At 45.5% G+C, this 24,707-nt stretch overlaps 1 protein-coding gene across 1 annotated transcript; it reads left to right on the plus strand.

Annotated features, from left to right (window-relative positions):
* Positions 1–2,118: 2,118 nt before the first annotated feature.
* On the plus strand, positions 2,119–3,396 carry LOC149334697 (uncharacterized). The gene has a single exon (XM_089557983.1). The coding sequence runs from the start codon at positions 2,119–2,121 to the stop codon at positions 3,394–3,396; it is 1,278 nt and encodes a 425-aa protein (XP_089414109.1).
* The last annotated feature ends 21,311 nt before the right edge of the window (positions 3,397–24,707 follow it).

The following is a 24,707-nucleotide window of genomic DNA, read 5'->3' on the forward strand; positions in this document are numbered from 1 at the left end:
GACCAATTATCGACCTATATCTTTAACTTCATCTTTCTCCAAATTAATGGAACATATTGTCGCAACTACCATTAATGAATTCTTCGATCGCAACAACATTCTGACCGATCATCAGCATGATTTTCTCAAAGGGTTTTCCACAGTAAGTCAACTATTTTCAGTTATCTATTCATTTGCGGCATAATTTGACAATAACAGCCATGTTGACGCGATCTTTCTAGATTTCAGCAAAGCTTTTGACAATGTTCCACACCACAGCCTAATTCTAAAACTAAAAACTGTCGGACTTCCACCTATTTTTATTTCCTGGATAAATGATTGTTTAACTAACCGGAGTCAACATGTTGCAGTCGGTCGGCACCAGCCTGGCTGTCTCCCAGTCACATCAGTAGTGCCACAGGGGAGCGTACTGGGGCCACTACTCTTTCTAGTATACATTTTTATTTATTTATCATCATACCCACAGCGCCATTGTCTGGCATTACAGTGGGGGGTTGAAGAAAAAGTACACAAATTGCACCTCATGCAGGTGGTTATACAAAAAAAGATAACAATGAGATAGAAAGAACACGGAATTATTATACATAAAAAATGTCACAGCATGGAAGAAAATGAATCATTTGATAGTATGGACACTACTTCCTCAGGCAGCTTGTTCCATTCCGAAACCGTTTTGGGAAAAAAAGACATTTTAAGAAGCTCAGTCCGGCATATGTATTCTTTAACTTTAAGTGGATGATCTCTTCGTAAAGACACGTAATCAGGGTTGGCTATATATTTGGTTCTGTCTATTCCAGTTCTAGAATAAAATACATTATGAAATAATTTTAAACGCAGAACATTCCTACGTTTTTGAAGGGAGTCCCAACCCAAAGATTTTTTCGCGCTCGTTACACTAAAATATCGCCCATAGTTATTGAAAACAAAACGAACAGCCAAATTCTGAACTCTTTCTAGCTTTTGAACGTCAAGAAAGGATTTCGGATCCCAGACTGTGCAAGCATACTCAAGTATGCTTCTAACATTTGTATTATACAGCAGTTCTTTAGTCTCTAAAGGGAAAAGTTTAGCGTTACGTCGCAGGAAGCCTAAAACACGACAGGCTTTGGCAGTAACGAAATCCTCGTGACGATGCCAAGACATTGAACTTGTTAAATATACACCAAGTTATTTAAATTCCAACACTGAAAGTATTCTGCTATTATTTATGTTATAAGTGAAAATATGGGGAACCTTCTTTTTAGTGGAACACATATGTACAGATTTTTGTAAGTTAATATGCATTCCCCAGTTCTCACACCACTGGGCCACTTTACACAAATCCTGTTGTAATGCAACACAGTCACTTTGATCGTTAATAATTCTATACAATACACAATCGTCCGCAAAAGGATGCATGTATGAGGAAATACCTGAAAAGATGTCATTCATGTAAATTATGAAAAGTAATGGGCCCAAGACGGATCCCCGAGGCACCCCTGATGTAACAGCCACCTCATGCGACTGTTTCCCGTTGAAAACTACACATTGACGCCTAAAGCTCAAATATTCCTTTATCCACCTAATAACGTTCTCATTTATGTTGTACCAGTATAATTTTTGTATTAATAAGGAATGTAATACGACGTCAAAGGCCTTCTTAAAATCTAGAAAAATACAGTCAATGAATATCCCTTATCCAAAGCACTTGACAGGTCATGTACAAATTCGGTAAGCTGGGTGACACACGAGTAACCACTGCGAAAGCAATGCTGATTAGTATTTAATAATGAATGTGTACTAAGATGATTCATAATATTAGTATAAAACACGTGCTCTAAAACTTTGCATAATACACTGGTCAAGGACACTGGTCGATAATTTGAAAGAACATTCCTAGGTCCCGATTTATGTATAGTGTGATGACGAAGAAGTGCCCGCGTGGCAGCGGGACTGCGCTCGGCGAGCGCGCGCTTCCTGTTGGTGCGATTGGAACGACTGACTGCCGGTGGACGCCGTTCAGCGCTTTGTGCTCTGTGCCGTGTTCTTTGTGTTCTGTGCCCGGAAAACCCATTACAAGTGGTGGAGGTGAACTCTGATCCCGTCCTGGAGCTGAGGAACGGCACCGTTACCACCCCGATGCCGAGAGACACAGCCCCGGTGCCAACGCCGCCGCCATCGGCACCGCCAGCACCTGTTATCTGCGCTGGCATGCTTCGGCAGCGAGACCCAGCTGTCTTCAGCGGCACAGGTGACAGTGATGTCGAAGATTGGCTGGCGTCCTACGAGCGGGTAAGCGCACACAACCGCTGGGACGATAACATGAAGCTTAACAACGTAATTTTCTACCTCGCTGACGTCGCCAACCTCTGGTTCCGCAACCATGAAGCGGACATAACCACCTGGTCGGCTTTCAAAACGAGCTTTGCTGAGGTATTTGGCCGTCCTGGTGTGCGCAAGCTTCGCGCTGAACAGCGCTTGCGTGAGCGGGCGCAGCAGCCAGGTGAGACGTTCACCAGCTACGTGGAAGACGTAGTAGACCTGTGCAAGCGTGTCAATTCTGAGATGACTGAAGCCGATAAGATCCGGCACATTATGAAAGGCATCGACGAGGACGCCTTTCAAATGCTACTTGCCAGGCAGCCGGACACCGTTGCCTCCGTCATCAGCTTGTGCCAGAGCTACGAGGAGCTCCGCAAGCAACGCGTCCTCGCTCGTCACCCTGTGCGGCAGGCCGAGGTACTATCGGCGGATGCCGTGGTCGCTGAAGAGCCCCAGTTCATGCAGGAGGTGAAGCGGTTTATCCGTGAAGAAGTTGCACGCCAACTCGCGCTCGTGCATGCGCCCACAGCACCGTCACCAGCACTTCCGCCGGCCTTTCAACAGACCATCCAGGCACAGGTCGCAGACGCACTGCAGATCGCGGATGCCGTGCCACCCGTCCCTCAGCAGGCAGTGGCTGCCCCGCTTACCTACGCCGCCGTCCTGTCCCGCCCGGCTCCTCATACCACGGGCAATTTCTCCGACGCCACAGCAGCTCCGCCGCCTTTGGCACCACGACCCGTCCGGTCGTATCGGGTTTCTGCCCCACCATCGTCGCCGCACATGGCGTCGGCCCCCCTTCCCTACGGTCGCCCATGGCGCACTCGCGACAACAGGCCCATTTGTTTTGCCTGTGGCATTGCCGGACATGTCGCTCGCTACTGCCGCAATCACTCCTATTATCCGCGTACTGACGTCATGACGCCATCAGCATACGGACCTTACACGCAGCACTACCGCATGCAGCCTAGTTCGCCACCATCTTCGTTCACAACCGACAACCAGTCCGCAACGCCGCACCGCTCCCATTCTCCGCGGCGCCGTTCCATCTCCCCGATGCGCCGCCGCGTCAGCCCCAGTGAAGCGGAAAACTAGTGAGCGCAGTTCCCGAGGCAAGAGCTGCGCCTTCGGCGAACTTTACAAGGCCTCTGACGTCCCCTGCCAATGTCGTTGATGTAGTCGTAGACGGTGTTGCGACCTGTGCCTTGATTGACACCGGAGCAGCCGTATCAGTTATAGACGCGAAATTTTGCCGCCGCATCAAGAAAGTTCTGACGCCATTCTCTGGTATTTTACTGCGTACTGCTGACGCCCAGCAAATTCAGCCGCTCGCCGCTTGCACTGCACGAGTTGCTATCCAAGACGCCATCTACGCCATTGAGTTCGTAGTACTCTCCTCCTGCTCGCATGACGTCATTCTTGGGTGGGACTTTCTGTCGGACCACTCTGCTGTCGTCGACTGCGCTCGGGCTGAAGTCACACTCTCTGTCCTACCCGACAACTCCGCTGCCGAAACCGCTGAGTATCCGGACAAACTTCTCCTTTCCCATGATGTAGAACTTCCTGCTTCCTCGTCCGTTGTAGTCTCCCTGTCCTGCGTCTCTCGAGCCGACCCACCCGACACACCTGTACTCTTTACTCCCTCGGAATTGTTCGTTCGCCGCAAGAACCTACCGCTTCCCTTCGCTGTCCTCACGATGACTTCCGGAACCGCAACCATGCTCATCAGCAATCATCTTCCCTCTCCTTTGACTCTGCTTCGTGGGGAATGCATTGGGTACGTGGCATCGGCTGAACTCCTACAAGTAGTTAACGACGCCGAGGTCGCTCCTACACCGTCGCTCGATGCTCTCACTCCGGCTCCCCTGTCACACCAACCATCCTCTGATGTCCTGTACAGTGCTATCGATGGTGACCTTCATTCGGCGTGCCGTGACCAGCTGTTCACCCTTTTGTGCGAATTTCGTTCGTCTTTTGATGCGTGCCAAACTCCCCTCGGCCGTGCTGCCGCTGTCACACATACCATCGATACTGGCACCCACCCTCCTCTGCGCCAGCGACCATATCGCGTGTCCGCTCCGGAGCGTCGCGTCATCACCGAGCAAGTGGACGACATGCTAGAGCGCGGGATTATACAGCCCTCGAAGAGCCCATGGTCTTCCCCGGTCGTTCTCGTTCGGAAGAAAGACGGCTCTATCCGATTTTGTGTGGATTATCGACGTCTGAACACTGTTACCCGGAAAGACGTTTATCCTCTGCCACGCATAGATGACGCCCTCGATTGCCTACAAGGAGCAGAATTTTTTTCGTCCCTCGATCTGCGATCTGGTTATTGGCAAATACCCATGGCCGAAGATGATCGCGCAAAAACAGCATTCGTCACGCCTGATGGGTTATATGAGTTTAACGTAATGCCATTTGGGCTTTGCAATGCCCCTGCTACATTCGAAAGAATGATGGACAATGTCCTGCGGGGCCTACGCTGGAAGACGTGCCTCTGCTACCTTGACGACGTCGTCGTGTTTTCGGCCGACTTTCCGACACACCTGACTCGCCTGCGCCAAGTGCTCACTTGCCTCACCACCGCTGGGCTGCAATTAAATTTGAAAAAATGCCATTTCGGAGCTCGCCAACTGACCATCCTCGGTCACGTCGTCTCTAAACACGGCATCCTTCCGGATCCCGCAAAACTTCGTGCAGTCGCCGAATTTCCGAAGCCGTCCACGCCCAAAGAACTGCGGAGTTTCATCGGCCTATGCTCATATTTTCGGCGCTTCATCCGGAATTTCGCCACTATCATTTCACCTTTGACACGACTTCAAGCCCAAAATTCCTTGTCGTCATGGTGCTCCAAATGTGATGATGCTTTCGCTACAATGCGCCGGCTCCTTACTTCACCACCCATACTTCGCCATTACGACCCGAACGCTCCAACCGAGATCCACACGGATGCTAGTGGCATTGGCATTGGTGCTGTGCTTGCACAACGGAAGCCTGGGTTTCATGAATATGTCGTCGCCTATGCCAGCCGCACCCTGTCTAAAGCCGAGATCAATTACTCCGTGTCCGAAAAAGAATGTTTGGCCATTTTGTGGGCAATAACCAAATTTCGACCATATCTCTACGGCCGCCCCTTCGACGTAGTCACCGACCACCATGCTTTATGCTGGCTGTCGTCCTTGAAGGATCCATCCGGCCGACTTGGTCGTTGGGCACTGCGACTTCAGGAGTACGACATTCGAGTCATCTACCGTTCCGGACGCAAGCACTCTGACGCCGACGCCCTCTCCCGCTCACCGCTACTTGCCAACGATGCGACCCTCTCTAGCATTGACCCCGTGCTCTCTTCGTGCCCTCCAAACATGCATCTGGAGCAGCGCAAAGACGCCTGGATAACCTCTCTCGTGCACCTTCTCTCCGGCCGCACTACGTCAGCGCCCTCTCGCTCGCTTCGTCGTCAAGCCCGCCACTTCACTCTGCAAGATGGTATTCTTTATCGCCGGAATTCCATGCCAGATGGTCGAAAATGGCTGCTTGTCATACCTCGCCACTTACGCGCTGAAGTCTGTGCATCTTTTCATGCCGAACCCCAGAACGCTCATGCTGGTCTCTTAAAAACATACACGCGCCTTCGGCACCGGTACTACTGGCGCGGCATGTATACCTTTCTACGAAAGTATATTCGCTCATGCCTTGACTGCCAACGCCGCAAGTCACCACCACAGCGCCTTTCCGGGCCATTGCAGCCTTTACCTTGCCCTGCCCGTCCGTTTGATCGTGTGGGCATCGACCTTTATGGGCCTCTGCCGCCTTCTACTTCTGGTCACCGCTGGATTGTCGTCGCCGTCGACCATCTTACGCGCTATGCCGAGACGTCCGCTCTTTCGGCGGCTACAGCCAGAGAAGTCGCTTTCTTCATTCTTCGCAACCTCGTTCTTCGCCACGGTGCTCCCCGCGAGCTTCTCAGCGATCGCGGCCGCGTGTTTTTATCAGACGTTGTTCAGGCACTTCTACAAGAATGTCGCGTAGTTCACAGAACAAGCACGGCGTATCATCCTCAGACGAACGGGCTGACCGAAAGGTTTAATCGGACGCTCGGTGACATGCTCACTATGTATGTCACTCCCGACCACTCTAACTGGGACCTCGTACTCCCATTTGTGACGTACGCCTATAATACCGCCGTTCAGTCTACTACAGGGTTTTCGCCATTCTTCCTCCTTTATGGACGCGAACCTACCTGCTTGATTGACACCATCCTCCCTTACCATCCTGACGCATCTGACTGCTCGCCTGCTTCTGAAATCGCCAAGTACGCCGAAGAATGCCGCCAACTAGCCCGATCGCTCACGTGTGACGATCAACATCGTCAGAAAGAACGGCGTGATTCTGGTCAACCTTTTGCCCACCTACCTGCCGGCTCCCTTGTTTGGCTCTGGGTCCCTTCTGGACCTCCTGGCCTGTCGTCCAAGTTCCTCACCAAATATCACGGCCCCTACCGTGTTGTCTGTCAGAGTTCCCCCGTGAACTACGTTGTGGAACCTTTGACACCCTCATCTGACCACCGCCGCCGTGGCCGTGAAACCGTTCACATCAGCCGCCTCAAGCCCTATCACGAACCCGTCATGTGTACTACGCCGTGAGTCGCCAGGATGGCTCCTCCTTCGCCGGGGGCCATTGTGATGACGAAGAAGTGCCCGCGTGGCAGCGGGACTGCGCTCGGCGAGCGCGCGCTTCCTGTTGGTGCGATTGGAACGACTGACTGCCGGTGGACGCCGTTCAGCGCTTTGTGCTCTGTGCCGTGTTCTTTGTGTTCTGTGCCCGGAAAACCCATTACAATAGGTACAACATTAGCAAGCCTCCATTCATCAGGCAAGGAGCCGTCCTGTAATGACTTTGTTAAAAGAATTTGAAGGTACCTTGACAACGCAAAAGCGCAAGAAGAGAGCAGGACCGTGGGTAAGCCGTCCGGACCGGTGGCGCTGTTATCTTTTAAGCGTTCTAAGAGCGACACAATTCCTCGCTGATCAAATTCAATGTTCTCCATAGGTTCCGTACAGTTCAAGGCAAGGCGAAAATCGGCAGGGCTATTGCTGTCCTCAGCAGAAAATACTGAGCTGAAAAACGTGTTAAAGCACTAGGCTTTCTCCAGATTATCATGAACGATACTTCCCTTGTGATCGAGTGGCGGGATAGACAACTCATCCTTTCTGTTTTTTTTTTATGTACTGCCAAAATTCTTTAGGGCGATCCTGGATACGCATGTCGAAAGACTGAGCGAGCGTTCAACTTTATGAGCAAGCGTTCAACTTAAACAAAAATGATTCCAAGAAACAGTGGAAACTATTCAACGAATTTTTAAACAGGCGTTCTCTGAATGTCCCTATATATAAAATTACTTTCAATGGCATATCATACAACCAACCTAAAGATATTGCGAATGCTTTCTGCAATCACTTTTTATCATCCTACAATCACCCACACCCAACTTCAGAGATAAGCATGCCCCGTACACCGCATTCAATCTATCTCTTTCCAGTTACCCCTGAAGAAGTACAGCGCACTATTTCTGAACTAAAAAATACGAGCCCTGGCTTGGACGGCATTTGTGTGCGCCATTTGAAATTAGCAGCTCCTCTTCTATCTAATGTAATCAGCTATATAATCAACCTGGTCTTCAAGACTGGAATTTTTCCTGATATTCTCAAAAAAGCTAAAATCATTCCAGTGTTTAAAAAAGGTGACAAAGAGCTTGTAAATAATTATCGACCCATCTCCATACTCTCATCGCTTAGTAAAGTTATTGAAAAGTTGTTTACCCTAAGAATAAATAATTACTTAAGTAAGTTTAACTTACTAAAAAATTGCCAATTCGGTTTTCGGTCGGGAAGTTCTACCAATCTTGCATTGCTTTGCCTAACTGACTATATTAAACAATCACTGGACAGTGGTAAACTTGTTGGCTCAGTATTTTTAGACTTCACTAAAGCTTTCGATACGATTAATCACAATATTTTATTTACCAAACTTGAAGCTTATGGCATAACTGGTCCCGCCCTAGCCTTTTTAAAAACTTATTTATTAGATAGAAATAACGTGGTGTTCGTGGCTAAGGCATTTTCTGATTTTAAGGTTACTCACATAGGTGTCCCTCAGGGATCGATTCTTGGCCCTTTGCTCTTTTTAATCTACATTAATGATCTGCCTGACGCTCTTACTAACACTCATTGTGTATTATACGCGGATGACACTACAATTTCTTCTTGTGATAAATCCATAATCTCGCTATCTGCCAAATTAAATGCCTCTTTGGTTAGCATTATGTCCTGGTGCCATGATAATCACCTAATTATAAACCCCGTTAAAACTAAGTTTATGCTTTTTAGAACAAAACAAAAAATCACAGCACACTTGCCTTCATTATCGCTTGGTTATACTTCTATTTCCCCTTGCGACAACATGACTTTCCTCGGTATTCAACTCGATTCTCAACTGAAATTTCATTATCATTTGGACCATGTGAAGAAAAAAACTGCATTTGGAATTCGTGCATTAATAAAGGCTCGTCATTTTTTCCCATCATCAGCACTCTTATCACTTTACTTTGCTTTTATTCACGCTCACATTAATTACGGCATTGTAGTATGGGCGAACACTTACAACTGTCATTTGCACTCTATCCAGCACATTCAAAATCAGGCTATTCGTATCATTACCCGCAGTTCATACCTTGTTACTGCTATCCCTTTGCTTCGTCAATATAATATCTTATCCGTTAGAAATTTATTTGATTACAATCTAGCCATCATGTTTTTTAGATTAAGGAACAATGCACTATCTTTTGAATTTATCGACAAATGTTTTTTGAAAAATTGTAACCCTACGAGATTTGCGGCTCAAAAAAATTTTTTGCTTCCCCAAGTTTTTACGAATTATGGAAAACGTCATTCTCATTTTGCATGCATTTCCCTGTGGAATAATTTACCCCCGAGTTTAAAATTGCCTATGTCTTTGTCTATGTTTAAATCGAATTTAAAAAGTTTTCTTTTGCAGCAAAATGTGGAGTGAACTGCTTGTATTCCCTTTAGAAAATTCTTGTCCTTAATTATTTGCTAGAAATTTCTACTTTGTTTTTTTTTGTTTCTTGACAACTGTATCCTTGTATTCTCAATTGTTTCTTTATATGTCTTTTCACAACGCTGTATTTTGTACAATATTATTTGTAGTGGGTTGTTATTCTGGTTTTGCTTGTCTGTTTGTTTTTGCCCTGCTAATCTATTTCATTCTCATTATATAAATGTTACTTATTTAAAATACCATTGTTATTACTGCTAATTGTACCTGTCTGTGATGCTGCTTGTTTTTAATCAAGTTAGTATTAATCTACCGGGGGTCCCGTGACAGTCGCTTGACTTTGGGACCCTCGCCTGTATACTGAATTTATGTAACCGATTTGTACTCAATAAATTCTTATCTTATCTTAAAAAAAAAGTAGGTAAATTTAGCCTCTTTGACCGAAGCATTCATATCTTTTGTACTCCTTTTTAACTGATCCATGTTATCTTGCGACGGATTTCTTTTGAAGCGTGCATATAGTTGTTGTCTCTTTTCAACGACTCTGCGCAGCGCTTTTGTAAACCACGGCTTGCTTTTGCTGCGACGTTTCGTCATCACCCATGACGGCACATATTGCTCACGCAAACCAAAAAGTTTGGCTGTCAATGTGCGCCACAGCTCATCAACGCTGAGTGACTCAGACAATGTTTCGTACACATCGACATAGGATTCAAGTGCCCGGGCTATCTCGGGGAAATTTGCTTTTCGATAACTGTAAATGCGCCGATTGCCACAGTCTTCAAATTTAACATACTGAAAGTTCATTTCTGCTAAAACACAACTGTAATCACTGATACCGGGCACTACAAGGGTAGAATAAGCTGCCGATGGTTGGTTAGTCAATAATAAATCCAAAACATTGTTACCACGGGTTGGCTGCAGCACTAATTGCGATAAGCTAAATGAATTGCATAGATTTAACAATTATTTGCCTACTGCAGAATTGGCTCTAGAAGAAAGACATCCTGAGCTCCAGTCTAATTCAGGAATGTTAAAATCACCTCCAACCACTAAACAGTCAGTTTTAACAGTTTCAATCATATCAGTTAGGTCGCTGATGGGCTCAAGCCGACTTCCAGGTGGCCTGTAAAACGAGCAAACGGATAGTAATTTACCATTTAGAAGTCTAATTTCAGCCCATACTGCCTCACATGTCCCAACATCAATTTCCATCTTACGAGAACTAACTAAGACGTCCACCAGGATAAATACGCCTCCTCCATGCCTGTCTCGATCCTTTCGATAGCTGATATAGTTACTCGGAAAAACTTCGCTATCGCTAACATCCCCATCCAGCCATGATTCACATCCGATCACAACGGAAGGTCTCGCCATGTCAGTTAGACCATGCAGCTTGTCCACTTTATTCTTAATACTTCTGCAGTTCAGTACTACAATCGACAAAACATAGTTATCCGGCTTAGCTTGTCAAGAAGCTCGAACTACCTGCCCCTGACATTCGTCGTAAATGTATTTGACGCTATTCAAGTAAAGGACATCGTATTTCAGATGTGCTTTGCCATTAGGTTCCTTGCGAGTTTTGGCGTAATCCCATAGCATTTTCCTCTTGTTTCGTACTGGTTCAGAGAAGTCCTCTGAAATGCTAGTAGAACTTCCTTTCAATTTCTTCGCATTTGACAGAACAGCCTCTTTCTCTTTGAATGAACTAAAATTAACAATTATTATTATTTTTTTATTTTATTTTATTTTATTCAATACTGCCAGCCTCCACTTGGTGGCCAAGGCAGGAGTGGCACAAGGGTACACGTACATCGCGACAAAACAAAGCAAGTAAAAATGCGAATAGAGAAGCAAAAGCTAACACACAGGGTTTTATAGAAAGACAAAGAGCAAGGTTAAATGCACTCGGTTACCCAAACATACAGCCGCCGCGGTGGCTCAGTGGCTATGGTGCTCGGCTGCTGTCACGAAAGACGCGGGTTCGATCCCGGCCGCGGCGGCTGGAATTTCTTTGGAGGAGAAATTCTAGAGGCCCGTGTACTGTGCGATGTCAGTGCACGTTAAAGAACCCCAGGTGGTCGAAATTTCTGGAGCCCTTCACTACGGCGTCTCTCATAGCCTCAGTCGCTTTGGGACGTTAAACCCCATAAACCAAACCAAACCAAACATACAAAAGAAAGCAAACAAAAGAGCATGAGAATACACTGCGCTTAAAATGACGATATGACAGCAGATAAAAAAGACTTCTGATCTGTCAAACGGACCACATCACACGGAAGCCCGTTCCATTCCAATATCGTTCTTGGAAAAAAAGAAAACTGATACGCTTTCGTTCGGCACCGTGGTACCATGATTGTCAAATTGTGTTTATTGCGCGTTGGTCGTGAAGTGTTGTATGCCATGCAGGTCTCAAAATGAATGTTTGTTAAGTTATTAACAATCCCATGCAACATTTTTAGACGGTGCAACTTGCGACGAGATTGAAGTGTCTGCAGTTCAGATTGCCTCAATAGATTAGTAACAGAAACGTGCCTTCCATATGCGTTGTAGATAAATCTAAGCGGCTTCCTTTGAACGCCTTCAATGCGCTGTACATCTACTTGGGTGTGCAGATCCCAAACCACATCTGCGTATTCCAGTAATGGCCGTACGAGTGCAGTGTAAGCTGCTAATTTAGTTTTAGATGGGCAGCGCCTTAGACGATTTCTTAACAGCCAAAGCCTGTTGGACGCCTTTGAGACTATATGCCCGATGTGCGAACTCCAACTCAAGTTACTATTGAATACAACCCCCAAGTATTTGTATTCGTTTACGGGGGAGACAGCTGCACCGTTAATTGTGTATGTGTAATTAAGAGCGCACTTTTTACGCGTAAATGTCATTTTTGAGCACTTAGACGTGTGTAGTGACATTTGCCAGACTAGGCATCACCTTGAGACCTCTGAAAGGTAGTCATTCAGCACATGGTGATCCTTCGCATTTTGAATAGGCAGATATACAACGCAGTCGTCAGCGAAAAAACGGCACCGTACAGGGGAGTCGAAGTTTAAGTCGTTTAAGTAAATAAGGAACAATAGTGGGCCGAGAACGGAGCCCTGGGGTACTCCTGAGAGAACTGGAGCTGGCATAAAATTGGAACCTGAGATCTGGACGTACTGGTGCCGTTCAGAGAGGTAGGAATCGAGCCATTGAACAAGACGCTGATTTTGTAATAGATGTTTGAGTTTTATTATTAGATTACGGTGCGAAACGCGATCAAAGGCCTTCGCAAAGTCGAGAAATATTGCATCTACTTGCCCACCCTGATCAATGCATGCCAAAAGTTCATTGGTTGTGTGAATTAGTTGTGTTACGATGGACAGGCCACGCCGAAACCCATGCTGGTTACTAGAAAAGAAATTACTGCTTTCTAGAAAAGAAATCAAGTGCTTGAAAATGAAATGCTCCATAACCTTACCCAAGGTACACAGGAGTGAAACTGGCCTGTAGTTGTTTACACAAAGTTTGTCAGCCGATTTGTGCATAGGGATGACCTTTGCAGTCTTCCAGTCAGCCGGAACGTCTGAATTTAAAAGACTTTCATTGTAAATGATGACAAGATATTTCGCGCACCATTCTGCGTAGCGGGAGAGAAACGCATTTGGAATGCCATCGGGCCCAGGAGACTTCTTTTTGTCTAAATTGAGTAGAGCTGCAAAAACTCCTTCGACAGATATTTGTAGGTCTGGTAAGATAAGGCACGTGGATCGAAATTCAGGCTCCTGCCTACTGTCAGTAGAAAACACTGAAGAAAAGTAATTATTGAAAGCTGATGCAATGTCGTAAGGATCCTTACTTTCTCTGTTATTCAAACGAATTTTACTAACTGTATCCTTCTTCTTTGTTAAGTGTATCCAAAATTTGTGTGGGTCTGCGGTGAGAAAGTTATGCATTTTAACGTTAAAGAAAGTGTACTTAGACTGTTTAATTTTCATGCGCAACTCTGTGCGAAGTGACTGTAGGGAAACGTGCCCTGTTTTAAAGCGCTTGGATCCTAGACGCTTGATACGACGCTTGAGCTGGAGCAGTTCGCGAGTAATCCAGGGACTACTGCGATTCATTTTTCTAAGTTTAGTCGGCACGTATCTTGTGATACATTTGTGTACAATAGACTTGAAGTACCACCCATAGGTCATTAACTTTCACGAGACCAGCCGCGTGTTTCTCAACGAATTCATCGTAGTCTTGTTCCAATAAATCTAAGATACTTTCGTCTAGGGCATTGTTGAAGTCAAGAAATGGTTTTCTTAACTCACGGACAGGCGGTCGCATCATGTTACTTTTGAAGAGTACAGCTTTGTGATCAGAAATGCCTGGTATGATTTCAACGGAGAAGCCAAGTTTTTCAATAGTATCGGTAACAAACACAATGTCTAGAAGGGAGCTTGAACCTGATGCAGTACGTGTCGGCCCCTGCACGACCTGCTTTAAATTAAATGCAAAGGCGATATCAAGCAAAAGATCAGAATTTTGACATGAAGCTACAGTACGCAGAAGTTTCCAGTTGATTTTTGGTAAATTAAAGTCACCACACATCATTACATAAGCATATTTTTTACCATGTTCTAAAAAAAATTCGTGCAGTCGTTCTAGAACCGAGACACAGAACCAATAAAAATGTACAAATTGTTAAACCGAAGCAATATCCAAACCATTTCGATGCCTGTGTTATGAGGAATAACTGTGTAATCTAGTCTCTTTTTTATAGCTATTGCTACGCCCCCTCCCCTTCTGCTACGGTCGTGCCGTACTATCTCATGAGTGTTGGGTATTACTTCTTAATCAGGAATAGCTTCGTTCAACCAAGTCTCGGTTATGATTGTGATGTCTGCGTCGTGTGTGATAAGAAGACCTTCTAAGTCATCGCATTTATTCCATATGCTTCTGGCGTTAATGTTCAACAAAGAAAAAGAGACCGCAGTGGGGCGGACTTTGAGGCATTGGCTGGGTAACTTCACAGTCTGCGCATGTCTGTGATATTTGCGAGCGTCCGAACAGACTGGTCAGGGATCATTTACGGGCACTCTTTCCTCGAGAGTTTCATCCCATCGGAACAGTTTTCCGTTGATCTTTATCTTGTCAAAAAAGAGACGTATCTGTTTGTTTTGTTTGGTGTGTCTGATACGCATGCGTCTTCTGGTGACCTAGGTTGGCCGTTTCTCGATTAAACTTCAGTTGTTAGTCCAGCTTTGTCCTGTGTTCTTCTTCTCCTCGTGTCTCGTTCTTTCGCTGGTGAAGTTATGTCTGATGTACACCAACTAGCCCACATGGGTACCTTGTTAACGTTAAGCTCTCAGGTTACAATACTCTAATAGCGCCCAAGCTCGAATATGCTTGCATAATCTGGACCCGTATTGAAAGTCTAACATAACAAAGCTCGAGAGCATTCAAAGGAAAGCAATTAGATTCATATAATCAAAAATTCTACCCACTGACACCCCCTCAGATTTGATGCATGCGAACTGTATTGAACAACTACAGATAAGAAGACGAAATTTTCGTTTAGATTTTCTTTCATTACTTCTTAACAATAAACTCAGACTTGACCCTTCTGCTTACCTTTCCCCAATGCCAACATGAAATACACGACACTATCAGAAAGCGTTTTTAAAACCACATTTTGCCCGGACCAATTCATACAAGTTTTCCTTTTTCCCACGCACCATATCCGACTGGAATTCATTAACCGAACCTAATCAACCCTGAAAAATCAGACGCGCTCCTCAGCCATGTTTCATATTTTCTATTATGTATTTTTTTTTCTTTTTCTGCTTTGTCTTGCACTGCTGTATTGCTGTATTACTACGTTATTGTTGTTGTATTGTTGTATTTTTTGCTATAATTTTGCTTTTCGTGAACCTTCCCTTCCTGCTTAGACCTGACTATGGTCTGGAGTATATACATAAATAAAGAAATAAATAAAAGCTACTTGAAATGGAATAGACACAGAGAGTAAATATTTGCTAAAGTTAACAAAGCGCTTTAGAGTCAAGGCGCAATTTGAAGAATGCATCGCCTGAAATTAAGAATTTGGCTTATAGGACACTGGTTACACCTGTAATTAATTACATGAAAATTATCTGGGATCCCTATACCAAGAAAAAACCGCAATAAACTGGAAAGAGTTCAGAAATGAGCATCACGGTTTTTAGCTCCCCTTGAAAGTTATGTCTGCTTGCAAACCTTCCCAATTCAGACATAAGGCCCAAGTATGACTTAAGAAAAACCACCCAAAAAGACGGGGACAAAGGAGAGACGAGGCACACACAACGACTGGACTATCAACTGTGCTTTATTGAAAAACAGCCAGTCTCCCAGGAATCCTAACAGAGCATGAGCAGCTCTACGGCACCGCAAAACCAGCACAAAAAGACAGCGAGCTCGTAAGATAGTCAAGCTGCAGTGTCAACGGGACAAGTAACCTAATTCTTTCTGCATCAACGTGATAGAAGCCGTGCTAACACAGTTATCTCCATGATTGCTAATGTGAAATGCTTCGAGGATTTCCCGCTCAACCTTACCCTTGCCTCTACCGAGAAAGGTGACATTCGAAAACAACGGGTAGCACCCGCAATCGCGGCAATGGCGAGGCAAGTTTGCTCCGTCAGCCGGAGTCAGAGAGTTATGGTGCTCTCGTAGCCTTTTATTTAGGTTAGATTTCCTGGGAGACTGGCTGTTTTTCAATAAAGCACAGTTGATAGTCCAGTCGTTGTGTGTGCCTCGTCTCTCCTTTGTCCCCGTCTTTTTGGCTGGTTTTTCTTAAGTATGTACCAACTAGCCCAGATTTCAACTCTTCTCTAAGTATGACAGGCTGAAATTTCTGATTCTCATTTTAAACAATGAAATAAAAATCAACAGGGCAATTTTCAACAGAACTCTTCAACAGAACAGAACAGAACAGAAATCAACAGAACTATTTTGATGTTCTTACCAATGGAACCTCTAGACACCGCCACAGCATGTATATTCCGCCTCCAGTAACCCGTATGGACGTGTTTAAATATAGGTTCTTTCCTAGAACTATAAAGGAATGTATCATGCTTCCCGATTCACTAGTTAGGTCTGATTCCCTCGATGTTTTTTTGAATAATTTAGATTGTGTTATATATTCCGGAAGTGAAATGTGCAAACCAATTTGCGCTTTTCACTTATTGTTTCTCTGTGTATACCATTATCCTTCAAATATCCTCATGGGCGCTGTGTGGATTGCATACATTGCTGATATCCTGTGTAATTCATATATGTGTTCACAACTTCACCAGCGCTGCGACGAGGAACAAAGACAGAGAAGGAAGGACAGGGACAAGCGCTGCTTACAACTGAAAGTTTATTTGAAAAAAACACAGGTTATATACTCACAACTGACAACCCAAAGCGCCTGCGCTTCCCGCAAACACCACGCAAAAGAAAGGTACGAATCTAGATACGAAATTTCACACTCATGTATGGTTACAGAAGCTGTGCTAACGCACGTGTCGCTGTTCTTGTGAAAGTGATAGGCTTCACAGAACTCCCTAGTCAGCTGATCTTGATGTCTAAATTTAATCTTAGCCCTGTTAAGCAGTGGAAAGCATGCTTTTTTATTAGACACCTTGGACACACCGGGTTTGTTCAGTTGACAATCTCTGTAATGAAGGGACAGATTTGATGAAGGAGCACCATTCAAAGAGGTTTTATGCTGACGTAAGCGTGTATTTATGCGTTTCCCGGTTTGCCCAATGTAATTCTTGCCGCATTTAAAGGTGTGTCATAGACCACTCCCTCTGCACATTACACAAAATGTGATTCATGATCCACTTGGCATCCATTTTTTCTTTAGCCTCTTTTTTGCTTCTGTTCCCGGGCTCTTTTGCCAACAAGAGCACAAACCTTGCCTAGCTTATTAGGGACCGAAAAGAGCACTTTGACCCCATATCTAGTACCAACCTGCTTAAGCCTATGGAATAACTGATGAATGTAGCGTATTACCTCATACTTTGTTCTATCATTACCGAAATTTTCCTGTGGTTCATGTCTACCAAACGACTTCATCTTCTTCATGATCTTGTTGCTAGCAAGAACTATCACATCATTGGGGAAGCCCGCTGACCTTAGCCTTTGAACCTGCTGATCGAAACTGCTGCCTAAAGTATGAATACATGATTTAGTAAGTGCAGATGCTAAACACGACACTGCTATGCCACATTTAACTATTTTCCAATGCCCAGACTGATAATTTAGCAAAGGCTTTCTGACCGCTGTAAGGACTAACAAACATGATTCACCTTTTTCACCAACCTAATATCCAAGAATTGCAGCTCATTTTCTTCCGGTAATTCAAAAGTAAATTTCAGCCCAAACCCGCAGTTTTCAAGTCATTCAAATGTCATCCACCTGTGCCTTGAAGTCATGGGATACTACAAAAACGAGATAATTTTATTTTATTTTATTTCAGGTTCCTTCATGGCCCTTGGAGGGCATTAGAGAAGGCAGTGAGCGTCTACATACCGGAAGATTTGTTTTACACGGTTGTCTAGATTATCTTTAATGCACCTATCCGCATAGGAAAGAAAGATATTACTAAGTACTGGAGCCACTTTTGAGCCAACGCACACCCCTGTTTTTTGAACATATATTTAAGGGAGGCGTAGCGCCAAAAAAGACAACGACGAGAGAGACACAAGACACAGGACCAGCGCTCTCCCTCTCTTTTTTTTTTCGCGCTACGCCTCCCTTAAACATGCTTTACCAACTGCCTCAGAACACCACTTTGCTCACATTTTGAACATATAACCTGCCTTCCCATTCAACAAATGTGGATTTGAGATAAAATGACACAAGCTCCCAAAACGAGCCTACAGAAACACCACACATTGAAATGATTGCTTCTTCATCATTATCCTCTTCTATACATTTCCTAACACACTGGAGGAGCCTATCATGTGGCAATGAATAGAATAAATCCTGCCCATGAATACTAAACATATCACACCGACCAAGATTATTTAGTTTCAGATATTGCACAACCGCCAGAGAATTAGATACTAGAAACGGGTCTTCTACAGACAGTGAACATAAATTACTTTGCAAAAAACTTTAAACAGCATGTTACCAAGTTCCCCGCTCAGTAACAATGCAACGGAAAGGAATGTAAATTTTGTGAGTTTTGGCAGCAAAAAACACCTCTAAAAAGTTGCCCCTCGCCTTCTTAATGGATGCTTGCAGGCCAACTAAATTCATATCACCTACCAGCCTTAACGCCTCTGTCCCTGTCCTTCCTTCTCTGTCTTTGTTCCTCGTCGCAGCGTTGGTGAAGTTGTGAAGATGTACCAATTAGCTCAAACCACGATTATTCTCATATATGTGTTACTGCATACTTCTGCAATCCAGTGTGGTCAGTTTCTTGCACGCATTGCGCGTTATCCTTATTCGATTCGTTGGAATTGCTTGTGTTTTCTTTCTTTTTGTGGTTTCCACTGCTGTAAAGGCCCTTTCTTAAAAACGTCGACAGTATCAAAGAATAAAAACGAGGAAAACACAGATTAACACTTTCTAAAGTAAGCATTAATACGGGTGGAAGACATCTAAAATTATAATTTAATTTCTGCACTGGCAAGAGAAGTCATGAAAGGCCTAATTGCGCAAAATGGTTAATACAACGTGAAGGAACACACACGACACATAGAAGTGCAGACTGTCAACTCGATTGTTCAAAGAAGCACAAGGCTTATTAAAGCGCTCTTTGTGACGCTCTGATAAGTTGACAAACGTGTTTACCACCGGATATTCTTTTTATGTGTCTCATCTTCGAGCATACAAATTATGAAAAGTATTAAGTGCATCAATCCCTGGGCCAGCTTTCACAATCAAAAAGATAAAAAATTCTTTGCAAGGCAAGCACTGAACCTACTTGCCTATACCACCAAAAATAATACATTTTTTAACACACGAACGGTGAAGCACTTGATGGCCTCTTTATTTAGAAACACCTTGAAAAAGACAAGTTAAGACTAAAAACGACTACATTATTGTCAACGAGTGAAACAAGAACAGTTTGCAAAGACGGATAGGCAGCTTCCAGCAGAAGCATTTTAACACGCTGGTAGTGGACGATCCCTTTGCGGTGCGATGTTCGAGGTATGTCATTCCAATGCCCGAAAAGGACCTATCAAGTTCCACGACAGCCCTGCCTGTAGTGTAGGACACATGTAGTATTCTTTTCTTCACGGAGGGTTGTTCGCAGCCATCGGGGAAAACCTCGAGCTTCATGGGGAAGTGAACTTCCACAGTGCAGTTGTAATATACACGGGTAGATTTAGAACAGTGCGGTGAGGGGCTAGTTGAGACGACATTATGAGAACAAAAAGTAACTGCGCAAAATGACGGGAAAAGAGAAAGAGAACCACTCGGGACAAACGCAGACTGACAACTGATTTATTCCACCAACTCCTCTTTCCTTCAGCAGCAAAGCGCATGCGCACCAACCCCAAAAACAAAAAACAGAAGCGACACTCATCTCGTGGAATCAAGGAACTCGAACTCCTTGCGGTACAGGTGTACTGAAGCATCGCTAATGCACTTATCAGGCCCTAACCTCGCGATTTCCAAGGCCTCGATAATTTCTCGTTCTTTCTTATCCCTCGAGCGTCCGATAATCTTAGTCCTATCGAAAAGCGGATTACAATCTTTGTCATCATGCTTGCAAGTGTGACAATGCTTAGGCAGATGCTGCCCCCTTGAATCATCTAAGGAATTTGCGTGCTCTAATAATCTAATGTTGACGCAGCGGCCAGTTTGCCCTATGTAGACCCTACCACAACTCAGGGGAATCTGATAAATTACATTGCATGTACACTGTACGAACTTTTTCCTGTGGTTAATGCCACACACAACCTTCTGTTGCTTATTTTTTCTCACCAAATTGCACAAACGCGACAATTTGCAAGGTGCAGAAAAAATGACTTCAACGCCGAATTTTCCGGCGACCCTCTTCAGGCCATGCGAGACCCTGTGAACATAGGGCATCACTTCATACTTCCGCCTCTCCAGTGCATCCGCCCCCCGAGGTTTTGAGTTTGGGCGGAAGGACTTCAACAGGGACTCAGCGACAGCCTGAAGAAGGGCCAGCGGAAAACTAGCACACCTAAAGCGATCAACCTGAGCCTGAAAGCTAACCTGAACCTTATGTGGACAGGACTTGGCTAATGAAGCCCTGAGGCAAGTTGATACAATACCCCTCTTGACCAGCTTCGAATGGCACGAGTTCAAGGGTAGGAGTGCCTTTTTCGACCTAGGCATGTGCGCCCAGCCGAGGTGGTCAGGATCGTTAAAAAATAATTTTAAATCTAAGAATTGCAAACAAGAGTTTTCAGGAAGTTCGATGGTAAAATTAAAACTCGGAAAGGCTGACTTAAAAGATGCTAAAACGTCCATTGCCACCTGGGCCAAGTCGTCGTTGTGGTCAATATTTAAAAGGATTAAAAAGTCGTCCACGTATCGGAACACTCGATCGATACGGTCGTCAGATAGTACCCGCGATAGCGAGCGATCAATTTCAGCTAAAAGGATTTCCGATAAAACTGGGGCTACACATGACCCTATGCAAATTCCGCGTTTCTTGAAATATACCTGCGCTTAAAAGACACGGACTGATAGATAGAGACACACACACACAGCTCCGTGTCTTTTAAGCGCAGGTATATTTCAATATGGTAAACCAACTCGCCCAACAAACCACTCCGCGTTTCTGCACGTAAAATGTTCCCTGAAAACTCACAATCGTTAAAGTAAGATAAACCTTAAGCAATTCCAAAAAACCTTCAACAGAAATACCGCACGCATTCTGGAAACACACAGCACCAGAACGTTCGATACAGCTCCGGACTGCACGGAACAGCTCATCGTAGGGAAGGGAGTAGAACAACTCTTCGATGTCAACCGAGAAGCCCGAGTTAACATCGGAGAGGCTATCCCCTAACATTTCGGCCACTCGGTCTGAGCTGCTGACCTTGTACGGATCGTCGGGCGCCAGACTTCCCAGATGGCGCTGAAGGTAGTGACTGACCACAGCTTGCCAGGATCCAGTTTCTGTAACAATGGCTTTAAAAGGGCATTCTATCTTGTGGCTCTTGGCACTGAAGAACACAGTGAGCACTAGGACCTTGTTTTTCACCACTTCACTTTTTAGCCTGTCGAGTTTCAAATCCCTCAACAGTGCAACCGCCTTTGCCTTCGCTTTAGACGGCTTTAGATCTGTTCTCGTAAAGTTCTGTAAGACAGATGTCATGGCCTTGTCACTAAAAAGCTTCTGAGGCAGAACCTTCTTTGTCGGCCATCATCAAAGCGAGGTTAGAGTTCCTAAAATAGCTTGCCACAGATCTCACCATGGAGTGTTCTTTCTTCTTGCCTTTGAAGGTGTTGCGGATCGAATCAACACATTCTAAATGGCAACGTTCTTTCTCTTCACCTTGAACTTTGTCAGCATTCCTATGCGCCGCCGCCAAAGCCTCAGGCTTGCTCAGGGGGACTTCCACGCTGAACTTGGGGCCCTTGTCAGGGACACTTTCAACGTTGTGTGGAACCGATGCCCCTCCAAGGTAGACAACCGGAACAACACCAAGCTACTTTTTGGGGACCTTGGGTAGGTTCAGTCGCCGCATGTTCCAAAGGAACTGATGATGATGGCCGACAAAGGAGGAGGCTTTGTGGTTCTGCCTAGAAGCTTTTTAGTGACAAGGCCGTGACATCTGTCTTAAAGAACTTTACGAGAACAGATCTAAAGCCGTCTAAAGCGAAGGCAAAGGCGGTTGCACTGTTAAGGGATTTTAAACTCGACAGGCTAAAAAGTGAAGTGGTGAAAAACAAGGTCCTAGTGCTCACTGTGTTCTTCAGTGCAAAGAGCCACAAGATAGAATGCCCTTTTCGAGTCATTGTTACGGAAACTGGATCCTGGCAAGCTGTGGTAGTCACTACCTTCAGCGCCATCTGGGAAGTCTGGCGCCCGACGATCCGTACAAGGTCAGCAGCTCAGACCGAGTGGCCGAAATGTTAGGGGATAGCCTCTCCGAAGTTAATTCGGGCTTCTCGGTTGACATCGAAGAGTTGTTCTACTCCCTTCCCCACGATGAGCTGTTCCGTGCAGTCCGGAACTGTATCGAACGTTCTGGTGCTGTGTCTTTCCAGAATTCGTGCGGTATTTCTGTTGAAGGTTTTTTGTAATTGCTTAAGGTTTATCTTACTTTAACGATTGTGAGTTTTCAGGAAATATTTTACGTGCAGAAACGCGGAATTTGCATAGGGTCATGTGTAGCCCCAGTTTTATCGGAAATCCTTTTAGCTGAGCCGCCGCGGTCGCTCAGCGGCTATGGTGCTCGGCTGCTGACCCAAAAGACGCGGGTGCGATCCCGGCCGCGGCGGCTAGAATTTCTTTGGAGGAGAAATTCTAGAGGCCCGTGTACTGTGCGATGTCAGTGCACGTTAAAGAACCCCAGGTGGTCGAAATTTCCGGAGCCCTCCACTACGGCGTCTCTCATAGCCCTAGTCGCTTTGGAACATTAAACCCCATAAACCAAACCAAACCTTTTAGCTGAAATTGATAGCTCGCTATCGCGGGTACTATCTGACGACCGTATCGTTCGAGTGTTCTGATACGTGGACGACTTTTTAATCCTTTTAAATATTGACCACAACGACGACCTGGCCCAGGTGGCAATGGACGTTTTAGCATCTTTTAAGTCAGCCTTTCCGAGTTTTAATTTTACCATTGAACTTCCTGAAAACTCTTGTTTTCAATTCTTAGATTTAAAACTATTTTTTAAAGATCCTGACCACCTCTGCTGGGCGTACATGCCTAGGTCGAAAAAGGCACTCCTACCCTTTAACTCGTGCCATTCGAAGCTGGTAAAGAGGGGTATTGTATCAACTTGCCTCAGGGCTTCATTAGCCAAGTCCTGTCCACATAAGGTTCAGGTTAGCTTTCAGGCTCAGGTTGATCGCCTTAGGTGTGCTGGTTTTCCGCTGGCCCTTCTTCAGGCTGTCGCTGAGTCCCTGTTGAAGTCCTTCCGCCCAAACTCAAAACCTCGGGGGGGGGGGGGGTGGATGCACTGGAGAGGCGGAATTTGTGATTTTTGGCAGCAGCGGCAGCGACGGAAGGACGTGTGCTAATCTGCTGAATTTCTGCAACTTTGCAGTGTCCAAGGAACGCCGCTGTATTTTTGCAAGCTCGTCGTCTGCAAACAACTGCTGCAAATCAAGCTGAGGCGGGCCACAAGCGCATACGCAAGCCTTCTGATAGCTGGGTACAGCTGCACTTGGATTCACCGCCCCCAAGCCCGACGCCTTCTGACTGAACTTCCCTCTGGTGGTGTGCCGAGTGTCTCGCATCATTTTGGCAGCAGCGGCAGCGACGGAAGGACGTGTGCTAATCTGCTGAATTTCTGCAACTTTGCAGTGTCCAAGGAACGCCGCTGTATTTTTGCAAGCTCGTCTTCTGCAAACAACTGCTGCAAATCAAGCTGAGGCGGGCCACAAGCGCATACGCAAGCCTTCTGATAGCTGGGTACAGCTGCACTTGGATTCACCGCCCCCAAGCCCGACGCCTTCTGACTGAACTTCCCTCTGGTGGTGTGCCGAGTGTCTCGCATCATTTTGGCAGAAGCGGCAGCGACGGAAGGACGTGTGCTAATCTGCTGAATTTCTGCAACTTTGCAGTGTCCAAGGAACGCCGCTGTATTTTTGCAAGCTCGTCTTCTGCAAACAACTGCTGCAAATCAAGCTGAGGCGGGCCACAAGCGCATACGCAAGCCTTCTGATAGCTGGGTACAGCTGCACTTGGATTCACCGCCCCCAAGCCCGACGCCTTCTGACTGAACTTCCCTCTGGTGGTGTGCCGAGTGTCTCGCATCATTTTGGCAGAAGCGGCAGCGACGGAAGGACGTGTGCTAATCTGCTGAATTTCTGCAACTTTGCAGGTTGGTGAAAACTTTCTTGCTTTTACTAGCCTTGACCGCGCAGCTGTCGCTGCCTCGCTGCTGCCACTGCTCTCTGTAGTGTTGTGAAGTTCTTGATACGTTTCATGAAAACATGCCCCCAAATAATGAAAAAGAATGTTTGGCTTACCATGGCACTCTGCCTAGCACTGGTGTCTTGAGTTGTACCGAATGTGAGAACGACTGTCATGTAGGGAAATGCTCCGGAGTAACTGCGGCTTTCTTCAAAACGAAGGAAGAATCGCTTCAGACAACATGTAAATGTCCAACATGCTCAACCGCAAGGCTGAGAGGAGCTAGCGGCAGAAAATTTAGTACCGACTC

Source organism: Amblyomma mixtum, chromosome 8 (assembly GCF_055824585.1).
Source record: "Amblyomma mixtum isolate Tamu chromosome 8, ASM5582458v1, whole genome shotgun sequence".
NCBI classification, from domain to species: Eukaryota; Metazoa; Arthropoda; class Arachnida; order Ixodida; family Ixodidae; genus Amblyomma; species Amblyomma mixtum.